Raw genomic sequence first — 13,223 nt, forward strand, 5'->3', positions numbered from 1 at the left:
AGCGGGAAAAGAGTCAAAACAAAAAAGAAAGAAAGAAAGAAAACCACGCCAATGAGACTGGGGGTACGGCGAAAGTGAGAATAAATGTTCGTTTTCAATTACTTTGCCGATGGCATTCTGGTGGATCAAGGGAAAGGGGCCGAATTTCGAGGTCATAAGCTGAGTTGAAAGCAGAAATTCGTCATTTTCGGAGGGAGTACGCGACACAGCAGAAGAAAGGCGGGAAGAGGGAATTGCAGTTTCACGAGGTTCTCGTGTTCTGAATTGACTCGGATGCAGGAAAATTGCTGATTAATGGGAATATTTAAGGGGAAAATACCGGTTTTCATAAAATTTTTCTCTTTTGAAAAATTTTTGTTGACGTGAGGTGCAACAACTGACAAAAAGCAGACAGTGGTCTTTCGGGAAGGGGGGGGGGGGGGGGGGGGGGGTCCGGACCCCATGGACCCACCCCTTGGCTACGTCCTTGTTTCTAAATATCATTTTGATTATGGTGATCAAAAACTGCTTAAAAGTTACATGTATGACCTATGATATAATTTTCCTTTGTTATTTTCATTTAAATGTGTCTACAGAAATCAGTATCAGAAAAAGAGAGAAAGCATACAGTTGCCTCTTGTTATACATAAATTTATAAAAAAAAATGAATAAAACAAAGCAAACGTTTCTAATCCTAAATTATAAATAATTTGCCATTTCAAACAGAATTTAATTTATAAAGCAAAGAATAAATGAATCACAATTACTATGAATGCTTCTAAATCAGTAATTTTATTCCTATATTAATAAAGTTAACGGGAATAACTTCACTAATAGCAAACGCATATTCATTTTTATTTTCTTCTTGTTTAAATATTTTCATTTTTGACTAACCTCACTTATTTCTGGCATGAAGCCTAATGTGGGGTAATACTTTATTTGTGATCTATGTCTTTACAAATTTTATTTCTGCATTTGCCTATGTCTTGTACATATGAAAATTTTTTAGTTCTAAAATCATTTATTTTTAATCTCTAATGAAAATAAATTTCATGTATTCAAATTCTTTGAAAATGATGGATTTATCAATAACTTTATAATTCTGGTTTGATGTAACCCTAAGATCTTACATTACTATACCATGTTCATTAATTTAAAATACTCTAAATCATAACTAAAACATTGCAGTATTAGATGATTTGATAAAAAGCTTTTTAATTTTCCAATTTCAGGTCTTTTATTTATGGCAAATGAAGATAGAAAGATTTTAACCTATTTCATTCCTGTAAGTAATTATTATTATAGTTATCCTTTGAAACAGCTTTTGCGTAAGTTTAAAGATGTCAAAATTTTTTTAACTTGGCTTTTATTTTTAATTTTCATTTACAAATTTAAGGCAGCTTTGTCAAAGCTGTATAGAGAGTTTTTATGTAATCAATTAAATTTTTTCCCCTTTAATTACAATCTAGTTCATAATATTACTTGAAACTTGCTCTTTTAGGGTTTTTATTGAAAAAATTGTAGTGTTTTATTAAATCTCAGTCTTTCTGTGTCTAACTATCTTATCTACCAATGTGTAACTTATCAACTGACAATAAATTAATAATGAGTTTTTTCTGCAATGCGTCATAAATGACGGTAGAACACTCATGCCTCTTGTCGTACTAAATATTTGTTTATTTATTTTTGAAGTGCTGTCAATACAAAAGTGTTTCATATTTAATCTCTTCGTTTTCTTTTCTTTTGCATTTAGGAGCTTATAAGTCTTAATATTGCAATAAAAACTACAAAAATTGTATAAAAATGAAAGTTACGTTTCCTTTTTGTATTTAAGAAAACGGCTCATAAGAGCATAGTCTATTTTAGCTTCATTCAGGATGGTTTTTTATTATCAAAATTTTCAAACTAATCAGTAATCGTTTTATAACTTTGTTTTATCTCACTAAACAGAAGGGTATTTTTGGATAATATTTGTCGAACCGAGCGAACACACGTGTTACTAACCTTGTTGCTAATGCTGCAATTTGTTTGTCAGTTGTTATTTTTTTTTAAAACAACTTTTTACTTTCTATTCCTTGAATGACATTACAAGACTCATTTACTAAAAGTTAATGTTTTTTAAAAAAAAATTTAATTATGTCCTTCAAATAGTTAAAAGAGTAAAACATTTAACTAAGTGCCCTTTCGAGCATACACTGTCTTGCAATCCCAGGATTGGTATAAAAACCATTTTTTTTTGGAAACCCCCCCCCCCAGTTTTTTGGGTTTAAACCAGGTTTTTTTTTTGTTTTTTTTTTGGTTTAAACCAGGCTTATGTGGTTTTTATAACTAAATCTAAGAAAAACAATTTTATTTTAGGAAAATCATGAAGATTTTATAGATTAATTATTAAAAATTTTTGATATTCATATTTATACCTAATTAATTAAATGATTAAGAGTAAAATCTTGTAATTTTATTTTCTCATACTTAGAGATTTCTATAGGAGAATATTGTTTGAAAATCTTTAACTATTATAAAAAATACAATACATAAATGGGTCATGTATAAATAATCAAAGAAATAATTAACTGTTCAAACATTATTAATTACAAATAACTAAGAATAAATTATTGAAAATTAATTTCCTCATAATCATAGCTAACTGCTATGAATAAAAAATAAAAGTAAAATTAAAATCATGCACCCCCTTTAACATGTGGACAGCATTTTGCAGTATCTACAAATAAATTCTGTTGTACATTATACAACTTTAAAAATCAAAAGATCAACACATATTTTGTTTAAAAATTAAAAAAAAAGTTAGAAATTATGTAATTTATTTACCTAATGTATCAATGACAACAATTATAGAAACAGGGCAAGCAGGTTTTAAGAAAATCATTATGTTTTTCATTGTGGATATTATTTCTCCTTGTTTAATGCATTTAGGAATACAATTTTTTTATCAAAGAAAAAAAAAAGCATTTTAATTAAAAGCCTCAGTACAAACTTAAATAAAAATACTCTTTTAATAACGAAGACTGTCATATAAATTAATGTTCATTGATTCTTCCACCATTCATACATGAAACTTCTTTTATTATATTGGGATCAAAAAAATTCTTTGAAATGTGAAAATTTGGCATTAAATTTTTTTTTATAAGAGCACAGAAGTACATGAATATTTTCTGTTTTCATAATTTTATATATTTTCTTTTCTTGCTCTGTCTGCATGCTCTATCGGGGATGCTAAAAGTGTGCAGTTATAAGCTCAACTTTATGCCTACTCTAAGTGTTCTTGGACGTCTTTATTTTTTTTCTCTTTAATTGTCATTTAAATATTCTACTATTAAGAAATTTTTACACTTTACATCGCTTCAATGGTACATAATCTATCTCAATAAATCTTAAGTAATCAAACAATTCAGGTAGTATATGAAGTTTTGGTCAAAATATGCTTTTTGGACTGTTTTGAAATGTAAAAAACTGAAAAATAATGATCATTAAAAAATTATAAAAGAGTTAGTTGGATTTTTTTACATGTAATTTTAGAAAAATTTAGTTGGTCTGCCTTGTATATTTATGTACCTAATAGGAAAGGTGCATTGATTAAAACGAAGGAAAAAAAAAACAAAATTAAAACTGTTTTGCAAACTTGCATTATTTTAAGAAATATTAAGTTTCTAAATTTATCAAATCTGTTATTTATCTATAAAAAACTTTGCATTAATTAGATTTTACTCTTTACAGTAATATGTAAAATTTATGAAAACATTTGGGGAAAAACAATAAAATTTTTCAAAAAAAAAATTTTTTTTGAAAAAAAAAAAAAACCTACATGGTTAAAAAAAAACAATTGGTTTAAACCAATGTGGTTTAATCCAAACAACCCTGTGCAGTCCAGTATAAAAATAAAAATCTCCAGACGGGAAAAGTGTCTTAAAAAAGAAGGAATTGCGGGGAGTGCAGAGCAGTTAAAGAGGTGCCTGCCATTCATGTTAACTGCTTCGTCACACAAAATGCAGTTAGGAGAGTTCATTGGTATAGAACTATGTAGATGAGCCTGAAGAAGGTCATGTCCCGTCAGCAGGCAGAAAGAAGAGACCCATATAGCTCTAGGTAGGTTCCTGGGATTGCAAGATGACAAAGGACTATCCCACAATTTGCTGACAATTTTTTTCCCTTCTGGAGCCTGTGCGGTATTCATGAATTTTTTGCTTGAGCAAAAGTTTGATGCTTTGCAGATTTGCAGGGGACACAGGAGGGGGTCAAGAGAGAAACCTCTTTTGCAAGAGTGTCTGCATTTTCATTACCCCGTAAGCCACAATGGCTTGGAATCCATTGTAAAATGATCTCCTTACCGGAAGTAAGGAGAGTATTGATAATTTTCTTGCATTCGAATTCAATGGTACTATTAGGAAGCAGATTGTGGGAGGAAATCAATGAAGAGCACAAATTTTTCACCATGCATCTCTCTTCACTCCTTTGAACAACCAGATAAATTGTCAAGATTTCTGCATCAAAATTGTCTGAATTCAAACTCAATGGTTGTTTAATTGAAAAAAAGTTGGAGAAGATGCAAGAGCCCACTCTTCCAGAGGTTCCCTGAGCCGATCTATTGGTGTAAATGTGAACCCACTTATCATCCGAGTACCTTTCATAAATTGTGGCAAGAGAGGATTGTTTGAGTTCTGCTAGAGAAGACATTCCCTTCTGTTAACTAAAAATTAATGTAGCTACATTTAATTCTTTAATTTTGTTTTGATGTTAGTTACTGGATGAATCTCCCTTAATACTAAAAATGTTTCATTGCTTGAAGTAAAAATTATATTAAAATCAGTTTATTTATGACTTTTAATTTTAGAGCATTGGCCCTGCACCTCAATGGTGTTCTTTCCTAGACAGCATCACAGAAGAACTTGAAGAATCTAAACAAGATGCTGGTACGTTGGCTGACATTGAAAGGCAGATCTATTCACAAATGCTTTAAAATCATAATTATAAATTATAAATTTTCTTTAAAAACTATTTCCTCAAAATACAGTTGTATATTCAACTAATATTGCTTTTTATGAACTTCTTTTAGTGTACGATGATTACAAGTTTGTTACTAAGAAAGAGCTTGAAGAGCTTCACCTGGATCACTTACAAGGAACTAATATGTTGCGTGCATATATGCACGGTTACTTCATGGACATAAGGTTATATAATAAAGTAGGTATTTTTGTTTAAATTTTACATGTAATTAAGAAATTTTAATAGTGCATGGAAGAATGGCAAAATGGCTTTTTTTTTGGTTCAAGTTGAGTGATCAAAGGAACATCAACTACGACAATAGTAATAAGCTACAGTCAAACTCTCTTATAATGAGATAGAACGTTCTACGATATTTGCTCGTTACAACCGAGTGCTCCTAAAAAACAAGTTGGTTAAAAAAATCATTAAAATTCTTAGGCACTTGCTTTGCTTGTTTTCAATTTCTCTACATTGCCAAAGAAGTTGGTTAATGGGGTCATTTCCAAAATTTTAAAAGTATTTTTTTCTGAAAAAGCATGCTTAAAAACATAAAACATAGGATCTGACCATTTTTTAAATAATTTATTTAAGTTTGATATTTTTAAAAAATCACTTAAATCGGTGCTCTTTCATTGTTTACACTTCTGTCGTGTGACATCACAAATGATGAAATGCCATTCAATGTTGCCATTCACAGTACAAAATATTTTATTCGCATCTTTACTCACATGTATTGGCAACGATAGGGTTGATAGCAAGCGTGAAGCACAAATTTAATTCGCTTCTTGATTATCATAACGTGGAAACGTAGTAGAAAGATGCGCCAAATTGCCTCATTTGTGACGTCATAAAGACCACACCTTGTTTGAAAAATCAGACATTTAAAAAAATTAATTAAAAAAAAAACTGTTGGGGAATTGAAAGTATTTCCTGGGTCCATGTTAATTTTTTTGCTCATTCTATCAATTTCAATGACTAAAAGTAGCACTTTTGACTGAAAGAAACCACTCCATTCCTGTGAGTTGCCTTGTTATTTCTTTCTTGTGTTATGGATGTTATTGAGGAATATTCATTGGTCAAACATCGTCATTTTCATCCCTGGTTTTGAAAACGGTTGAAGTTTTTTCATATCAAAATACATTAAGTATGTTGATGGTTGTTCAGTTTAAAAGTATTCACAATTTTTGTTATCGTTTTCGCTTACATTGATTTTTTTATTGGAATTAGCTTGAATTAAAGCTGCAATACAATCGAGAAGTAAGTATATTGGAAGTGATAACATTGACGTCAACAAATATGTAATTTTTCCATGCTTCTCTAACTACAAACTAAAAAAATGCTGTCATCACTTGTTTTAAGAATCTAAAACTCATCATTTTGCTGAAAATTAATAGAAATTTTCTGAATCACAAAAATGTTGCTCGTTTTTATCGGGTTTTACTCGTTTAAAGTGAGTTTTTTCTCAAAGACTTATCCTAAGACTCATCCAAATATTTCTGATTTCCTTGTTGAAACCGAGTTCTCGTTATATCGGGGCTCGTAGTAAGCGAGTTCGACTGTATTCATGTTTGCTCAAAAATGCTTATAGCAATAATTTTTCAAAAATATTCTTTTTAAACATTTATTTTTCATTTTTGATTCAGCTTATTTTTCTTGAATTTCATGTATTTTTTTTAAATTGTTGATGTAACTTTTTTTTTTTTTTGCTTTTCTCTATTCATGCAACAGTAAAAACTACTTTTTGAATTAATCGTTTAAGTACGAAAACTATTGATTTCGTAAATCATCTTTTTCATTAAAATTAAATCTCATACTGACACATTTAAACTTAAACTTTACTTTAACAATTATGTAAATTATGTTTTAAAAGATAATTAATATGTTGAAGAGAACATAATAATTGTTCTGAAATTGTTTTGCATTTCATTTTCCAAAAAAAAAAAAAAAAAATCTATCCCATTCTTGATCATAATAAAAAAACTTAAAGCAAAAATTCACCTTATCCATGTGAATTAAGTTATTCTTTAGCATTCCGCGCATTTGAAACAATTACTTGAGAAGTAGAGTGTTAAAATGAATGAAGCTTCATTTTGTTTCATTTGGACTTCTTGATGGAGGGGGGAAAAAAAAAGCTTTAACGTAGCCAAATATTTTCGATTTTCTTTTATTTTATGTATTTGGCATAGTATATGCTAGTAATTGAAATCTCCAAACTGATGAGGGATTTAAACTAATTAGATATTTTTTTAAAATCTAATTAGTTTAAATAAAATGAAATATTACTATGCAAGTATCAGATGTAATTACTTTTAGACATGCATACTAAATAAAACTTTCAGCAGTTTTAATGCAGTGATAGTAAAATGTTGATGACATCTAGAAAATATACATATTGCTAACTTAAATCCATCTGTGAAAAATTTATTCACAGTAAAGTGCTACTGATCACACTTAAAATATTCATTTTTGAATAATTATCATTTTCAAAGCAACTGAAGAATTAATTTTAGCATTGATTAAATTGAGTACTTTCTTAGCTAATTGCTTTTAAATTATCATTTGGACATTATTAAAAAAAGTATTTTGGAAGTTAGCTCATTTGGGAAGAGAAAATGTAGTTAAGGCATGATTAAAGTTGCCTAAAACTTAAATATAAGAAAGTTTTGTGAGGAAAGACAGTGGTTTGACATTGATGTTATGTTTATGCAATTAATTTTTATTACATTAACGACTAACAACTATATCTCTTACAGGCAAAAGCTCTTGTTCAACCTACATATATGAAAGACCAGAAAAAGAAAATTGTTCGCAACAAGATAGATTTGGAGAGAAAGAACCAAATTGTCATTAAGGTATGAAAATATTGGATATTTAAAAAATGTTATGGCATTTGTACTGGTAGTTACATAAAATTTCCTGAACCAAGATTCATTTTTGTAGTATTCCTTATAAACATTTTTGAAAAAAAAATCATTAATTTTACTGTTAATGGATATTTAAAAGTGATTTGATGAAAAGAATGTAAATTTGCTACCCCTCAAAAGTGGCCATCTGAGGCACATGTGACCTGTGTGACCTTCATTATTGCTTGTTTATTGCAAAAATTAAAATTTTAACAAACCCATAAAATATTAGAAAAGTGTCCTAGTATGGAAAAGTGCTAAAGTAGCATTATAGTGTGTTTAATGCTTAAATAATAATGATTATTTTAAAAGCTTTTCTTTCACACATTAAGCAAGAATATAATTAACAAAATAATACATAAGTCTCAATTATTTTAGTATATTTTTTTATTTGCTTTTCAATTTCACACAATTTGTTCTTACAAAATTGTGGTTTTCAATCTCACGATCTTCATGGAGAACAAACCAAACGTCATTAAGAATGCCACTTTACAAAGTTAATTTTCAAACTAAAATTTAACTGAACATGCCTAATTTTAGACAATTTCATAATGAACACAAATAGATAAAAGTCTAACTAAATATTCATTGAACTTTGACTAAAGTTAATGCAGATAAATAAATACCTTTGTGCTGAATAGTAAAGTCAAACCAAACAACGTAAGTAGAAGCACAAATTTGTAAATTACCGCAGACACGTGTTTCGGCGTTACAGGGAACGCCTTTTTCAATGCAAAAAATAATGAGCTTATGGATGAAAAGACATCCGACAAAAGCCAAGAACAAAAAAGCATGCAGCTTAAAAGATAAAAACAGCGGATTAGCCAAACACCAATGACAAAGTTATAAAAACTTTCAAATAAATCCCAAACTAATGTTCTTAACCGAACCTTCATCAAAAAGAATTTGGTTGTTTTGCCATTCTTTCCATCTGTAAGCTATCAGGTTGCTAAGATTCTAAAACGTTTCCAATTCCAGGTGGTGTTCTCTCCTATTAATAAACTTTCATTCTCTTCTCTTAAAGATCCTATTCACCCTCTTAATTGTTGTGGAATTTATAGAATTAATTGTAGTTGTAAACTTGCCTATATTGGACAGACTCGGCGTGCTTTAAAAATTCGCTTGAAAGAGCATCAAAATTATGTGAAAAAACAACAATTAAATAAGTCTAGTATTGCTCAACATTGTTGGGATTCGAATCACTCTTTTGATTTTAACTCTTATCAGATTATCCAAAAATGCCCCAATTCATCAGATCTTGACTTTTGGGAATCCTTTCATATTTTGAGGAACAGTTCTAACTTAGTTAACGATCTTAGTTCAGTTCCATATTTTTCTAACATTTGGCTCCCATATCTTTCTTTAATACTCCCCTTTTTTTCCCACTCATTTTTATCTATCTTCCTTTGTTTATTTTTACCTTTATGTCTTGATTGACACCCCCCCCCCCCCAATTTTCTTCTATTTATCTTTATTTTTCCTTTTTTCGAATATTTTTTGTTTCTGTTTATTTTATTTCATGGTTTTCCATTCTGCTTTTCCTTTCTTGCGGTTCACGGTTACTGACAATTTCTTTTCTTTTTGTTTAAGCTTCGGCTTAATCCTTGTCCAATTGAATTCTTTCTTTCTGGGTTCGTACCTAAGAGAAAGCTCCTGGCCTTTGCTTGCATTCCTATTGGTTCCTGATCGGTTTATAACTTTGTCATTGGTGTTTGGCTAATCCGCTGTTTTTATCTTTTAAGCTGCATGCTTTTTTGTTCTTGGCTTTTGTCGGATGTCTTTTCATCCATAAGCTCATTATTTTTTGCATTGAAAAAGGCGTTCCCTGTAACGCCGAAACACGTGTCTGCGGTAATTTACAAATTTGTGCTTCTACTTACGTTGTTTGGTTTGACTTTACTAAAGTTAATGCATTTCAATGACACACTTAAAAACTAAAAAGGAAATAAAAAAAAGAAAGAAAGAAACAATTCATGCCCCATTGCAGCTGATATCAAACTTCTGCTCCTTTTTTTGTCAATCTCATACAACCTTAAAATTTGTTTTACATTTTGTTTTTGATAGAACTCGTCTGTTCCTTTGGCTAGAATATAAATATTGCATATTAAGGAATTATGTATTGCATATTTGATACTCGCTTCTCTATATATAGTATCAACATGGTAAATTCTGATTAAATTTTTTTTAAATGTTAGTTTGAAATAATTATTTATTTAATTTTCTTTTTGTGTCCACTTTTATACTTTTTGTTGGAAAATATGATGGAAACTTCAGGAGAGGATTAAAACATTTCTCCCCTCCCCCATTCCTTATCTTTTGACCCCCATTCATGAATTTGATTGTTGAAACAATAGACCTTTTAAATCATACAGTAAAATCCCTCTATTGCGGACACTAACGAGACAAATTCTTTTTGTCCGCAATAGAGAGGTGTCTGCAGGACAGGGGTTTAATAATGGTATTTGCATTGGAATTGGGGGATTAAAAATTGTCCGCAAAAGAGGGTTGTCTGCCTTTGAGGGGTGTCTATTAGGAGGGATTTTACTGTATAAGTATATTATTTATATAAAAAACATTTTTTAGTTTCTTACATTTTTTTCTCTGTCACATTATGTTTTTCATATTTTTTCTCTGCATTTTCAGCAAGCTAATGTGAACAAAGAGTATGCCCAACAAGTTCTTGAAAATAAAGTTCGCGGCAAATCAAAAGTATGTCTATTTTTTAGTTTAATTTTTGTGTAGTTTAATTAATTACATTAAAGTTTTGAAATGCAAAGTTAAGTGTTCCATGTATTTATCTGCATATTTACCTGTTTAGGTTACTCCTTTGGAAGATCAGCGGTTTAAAGATTTGTTTGAAAATACTAATTTCTTGATGGAAGAAACTGAGGATAAGAAAATGCATGAAAAACCAAGTAAGAAGAAGGTTTCTGTCGCAGCAGAACATGATCAAGTTAGAATTTTCGAAGTAAGTTAAAAATCTTCATTTCGTCTTATTTTTTCTTATGTTGTTTTTCTACAAGAATAAGTAGAAGTTCTGTTAATTATCAATTAATTGATAAAAATACAAAAAATTAGATACAGTATAACCTCGATGTAACAATTGTCAGGGAACTGGAAAAAGTTATTGTTAAATCAAGGATATCGTTAAATTTAGGAGCATTGACATTCAATGCAGTCAAATCCGGACCAGTGATGCCGGCTCTACACTCTCCAACGAGAGCACAAGACAAGACAAGGGGTAGAGTGTGGATGGGGAACTCGGCGCCTCTTGGTGTCTCTCGTGAATGTCTCGCGTTGCCTCCAGTAAATGTCGGTAAATTGTTCCCGAGTCAAAGGAGCGCGAGAGGCTACTGCAGCGCCATCTGTCCACCGCGCGGAATTTGCTTTGTTTTGGTTTTCAGAAAGCAAATCGCAGTTCGCCATGTCTAATAATTAGGTTTGGAACAACTCTTTGGAGTTGAAAATTTTCAAACAGAGCCTATAATTTGGAACGCAAAGCACACGGATCATAAAAATAAGCAAAAGGTTTGATGCATGGAATCGCATTTCTTTTGGCTGCTTCTTATGTAAAATGACTCCTTGTTCCCAAATACGACCACCTTTCCCCCATCTCGCCCCCTTTTAGATTTTCCCCCACCCCTTCTTTAAATCAGAGCCATTTTTTTAAAACTTGGAGTGGGAAAAGAGCATTACAATAACCGTAAACATTACCCTGAATGACTAGAGATGTGCAAAGCTCAAAATTTTGTGCATATGTAGCAACAAATAAAACTTGCCCCCCCCCCCCACAAATTCAAAAAGGGGGGATTTTCTACACAAATTGGTACGTGTAGGAGGAAAACGGAGATCATATTTGGATTCAGGGAGTCAATTAGCAGAAGAATCAGGCGGAATAGCCTCAGAATCATTTGAAAGTTTTTTTTTGCTGCGCAGTGTGTTTGGGGGGGAGGAGTGCCCCCATGTTTTCCTTTTTGCCACATATGCACAAGATTTTGAGCTTTGCACATCTCTTACGGTTAATGTTTACAGTTAATGTTGGCATTAATTAAAGTTAAGGTTAAAATCCAAAAGTTAAGATATTTAAACTAAGCCAACATTAACTGGCCGTGTAATGTCAAGTTGGAGACAAGCAAAAAAACATGTTTCAGAAAAATACATTTATTAAATATGACTAGAATAACATCCCCATAAAATACACCCCCAAAATATCATAACAAAAGTGGTTCCAGAAAATAAAGAAAAATGTCACCAAAATGTCGATGCAATCGCTTGCCACTCCAAAGGATCAGCTTGAAGACTCACAAAGGGTCCGCCGAATCACACTTCAGTAATGTCCATACTGAACAGGCAGCATTACACAATTCGTAGATCGGTGAGCATCACAGGTAGACACGTGGAACACACTTCCCCGACATTTTAATTGGCCGGACACAACACAACTGGTTCTTCACCTGGACTCACTAATTCCAGGACTTGGAAGATTAAATATCACATACCAAAAAAAACCCCCGCTAGCATCGCGGGGAAAAAACCCCCCCACACGTGAGCCGGACTAGGCTTCACGATCAAACACAACAACTGGGGATCGTTGAGAGAAGAGAAGACGAGAGTGATCGCTTGCTGCCACTCGCCACAATATATATGTTTTATCAACCAATCAGATTCCATGCCTCGATGACGTCACCCCACTAACTTCTACTTCGACCATCACTCATTTGCATATTCCACTGCCGCGAATATTCGTACTCCTCTCCATAGCACGTGCGGTCAACGAATGGAATTAATTCGAGTCGATCAGGTGACAACTCAACTTTTCTGAATCGACACATCGAGACATGCAATCTCCAATGATTTCAGTAAACAGTCGCCATTAATTATGGCGTGGGGGAATCGTCGATTGAAGTGTTAGCACCAACTAGTTGACAGGTTCTACTTTTACCAGACTGGGCTTAAAGTAGATACACTTAACTTTAAATTATTTTCTTTAAATTATCGGCTGTGGACCGAGAATAAAAATAAAATAAAATAATATTTTATGCCAACAGTTAATATAATGCTCTTTTCCCCTTCCAAATTAAAAAAAAAATGGCTCTGAATCAGAGGAGGGGTATGGGAAGTTCTAAAAAGGGGGGCGAGATGGGGGGAAAGTGGTCGTATTTGGAAACAAAGGAGTCATTTTACCTTAGAATCAGCCAGAAGAATGTCTTTTCGAATGAAAACCTGCGATTCAACTCGTATGCAACGTGCCACATGCACAAGACACTTTTTTTTAAAATTTCTTTTACATCGCGAAAATCTTTTTTGGATATAGGAGTCATTTATAGAAGACAGTCTTATACT

At 31.6% G+C, this 13,223-nt stretch overlaps 1 protein-coding gene across 1 annotated transcript in view; it reads left to right on the plus strand.

Annotated features, from left to right (window-relative positions):
* Positions 1–11,196, plus strand: part of LOC129232691 (nucleolar protein 10-like) — a gene marked incomplete at its 3' end in the record, with an annotated part of 30,024 nt that extends 18,828 nt beyond the window's left edge. Inside the window, exons 9-15 of the mRNA XM_054866820.1 lie at positions 1,212–1,264; positions 4,826–4,904; positions 5,048–5,175; positions 7,731–7,829; positions 10,524–10,589; positions 10,699–10,848; positions 10,959–11,196. Coding sequence (XP_054722795.1) covers positions 1,212–1,264; positions 4,826–4,904; positions 5,048–5,175; positions 7,731–7,829; positions 10,524–10,589; positions 10,699–10,848; positions 10,959–11,196 — 813 coding nt within the window. The remainder of the gene's footprint in view (positions 1–1,211; positions 1,265–4,825; positions 4,905–5,047; positions 5,176–7,730; positions 7,830–10,523; positions 10,590–10,698; positions 10,849–10,958) is intronic.
* Positions 11,197–13,223: the final 2,027 nt, after the last annotated feature.

This window comes from Uloborus diversus, unplaced genomic scaffold (genome assembly GCF_026930045.1).
Source record: "Uloborus diversus isolate 005 unplaced genomic scaffold, Udiv.v.3.1 scaffold_1305, whole genome shotgun sequence".
Lineage (NCBI taxonomy): Eukaryota > Metazoa > Arthropoda > Arachnida > Araneae > Uloboridae > Uloborus > Uloborus diversus.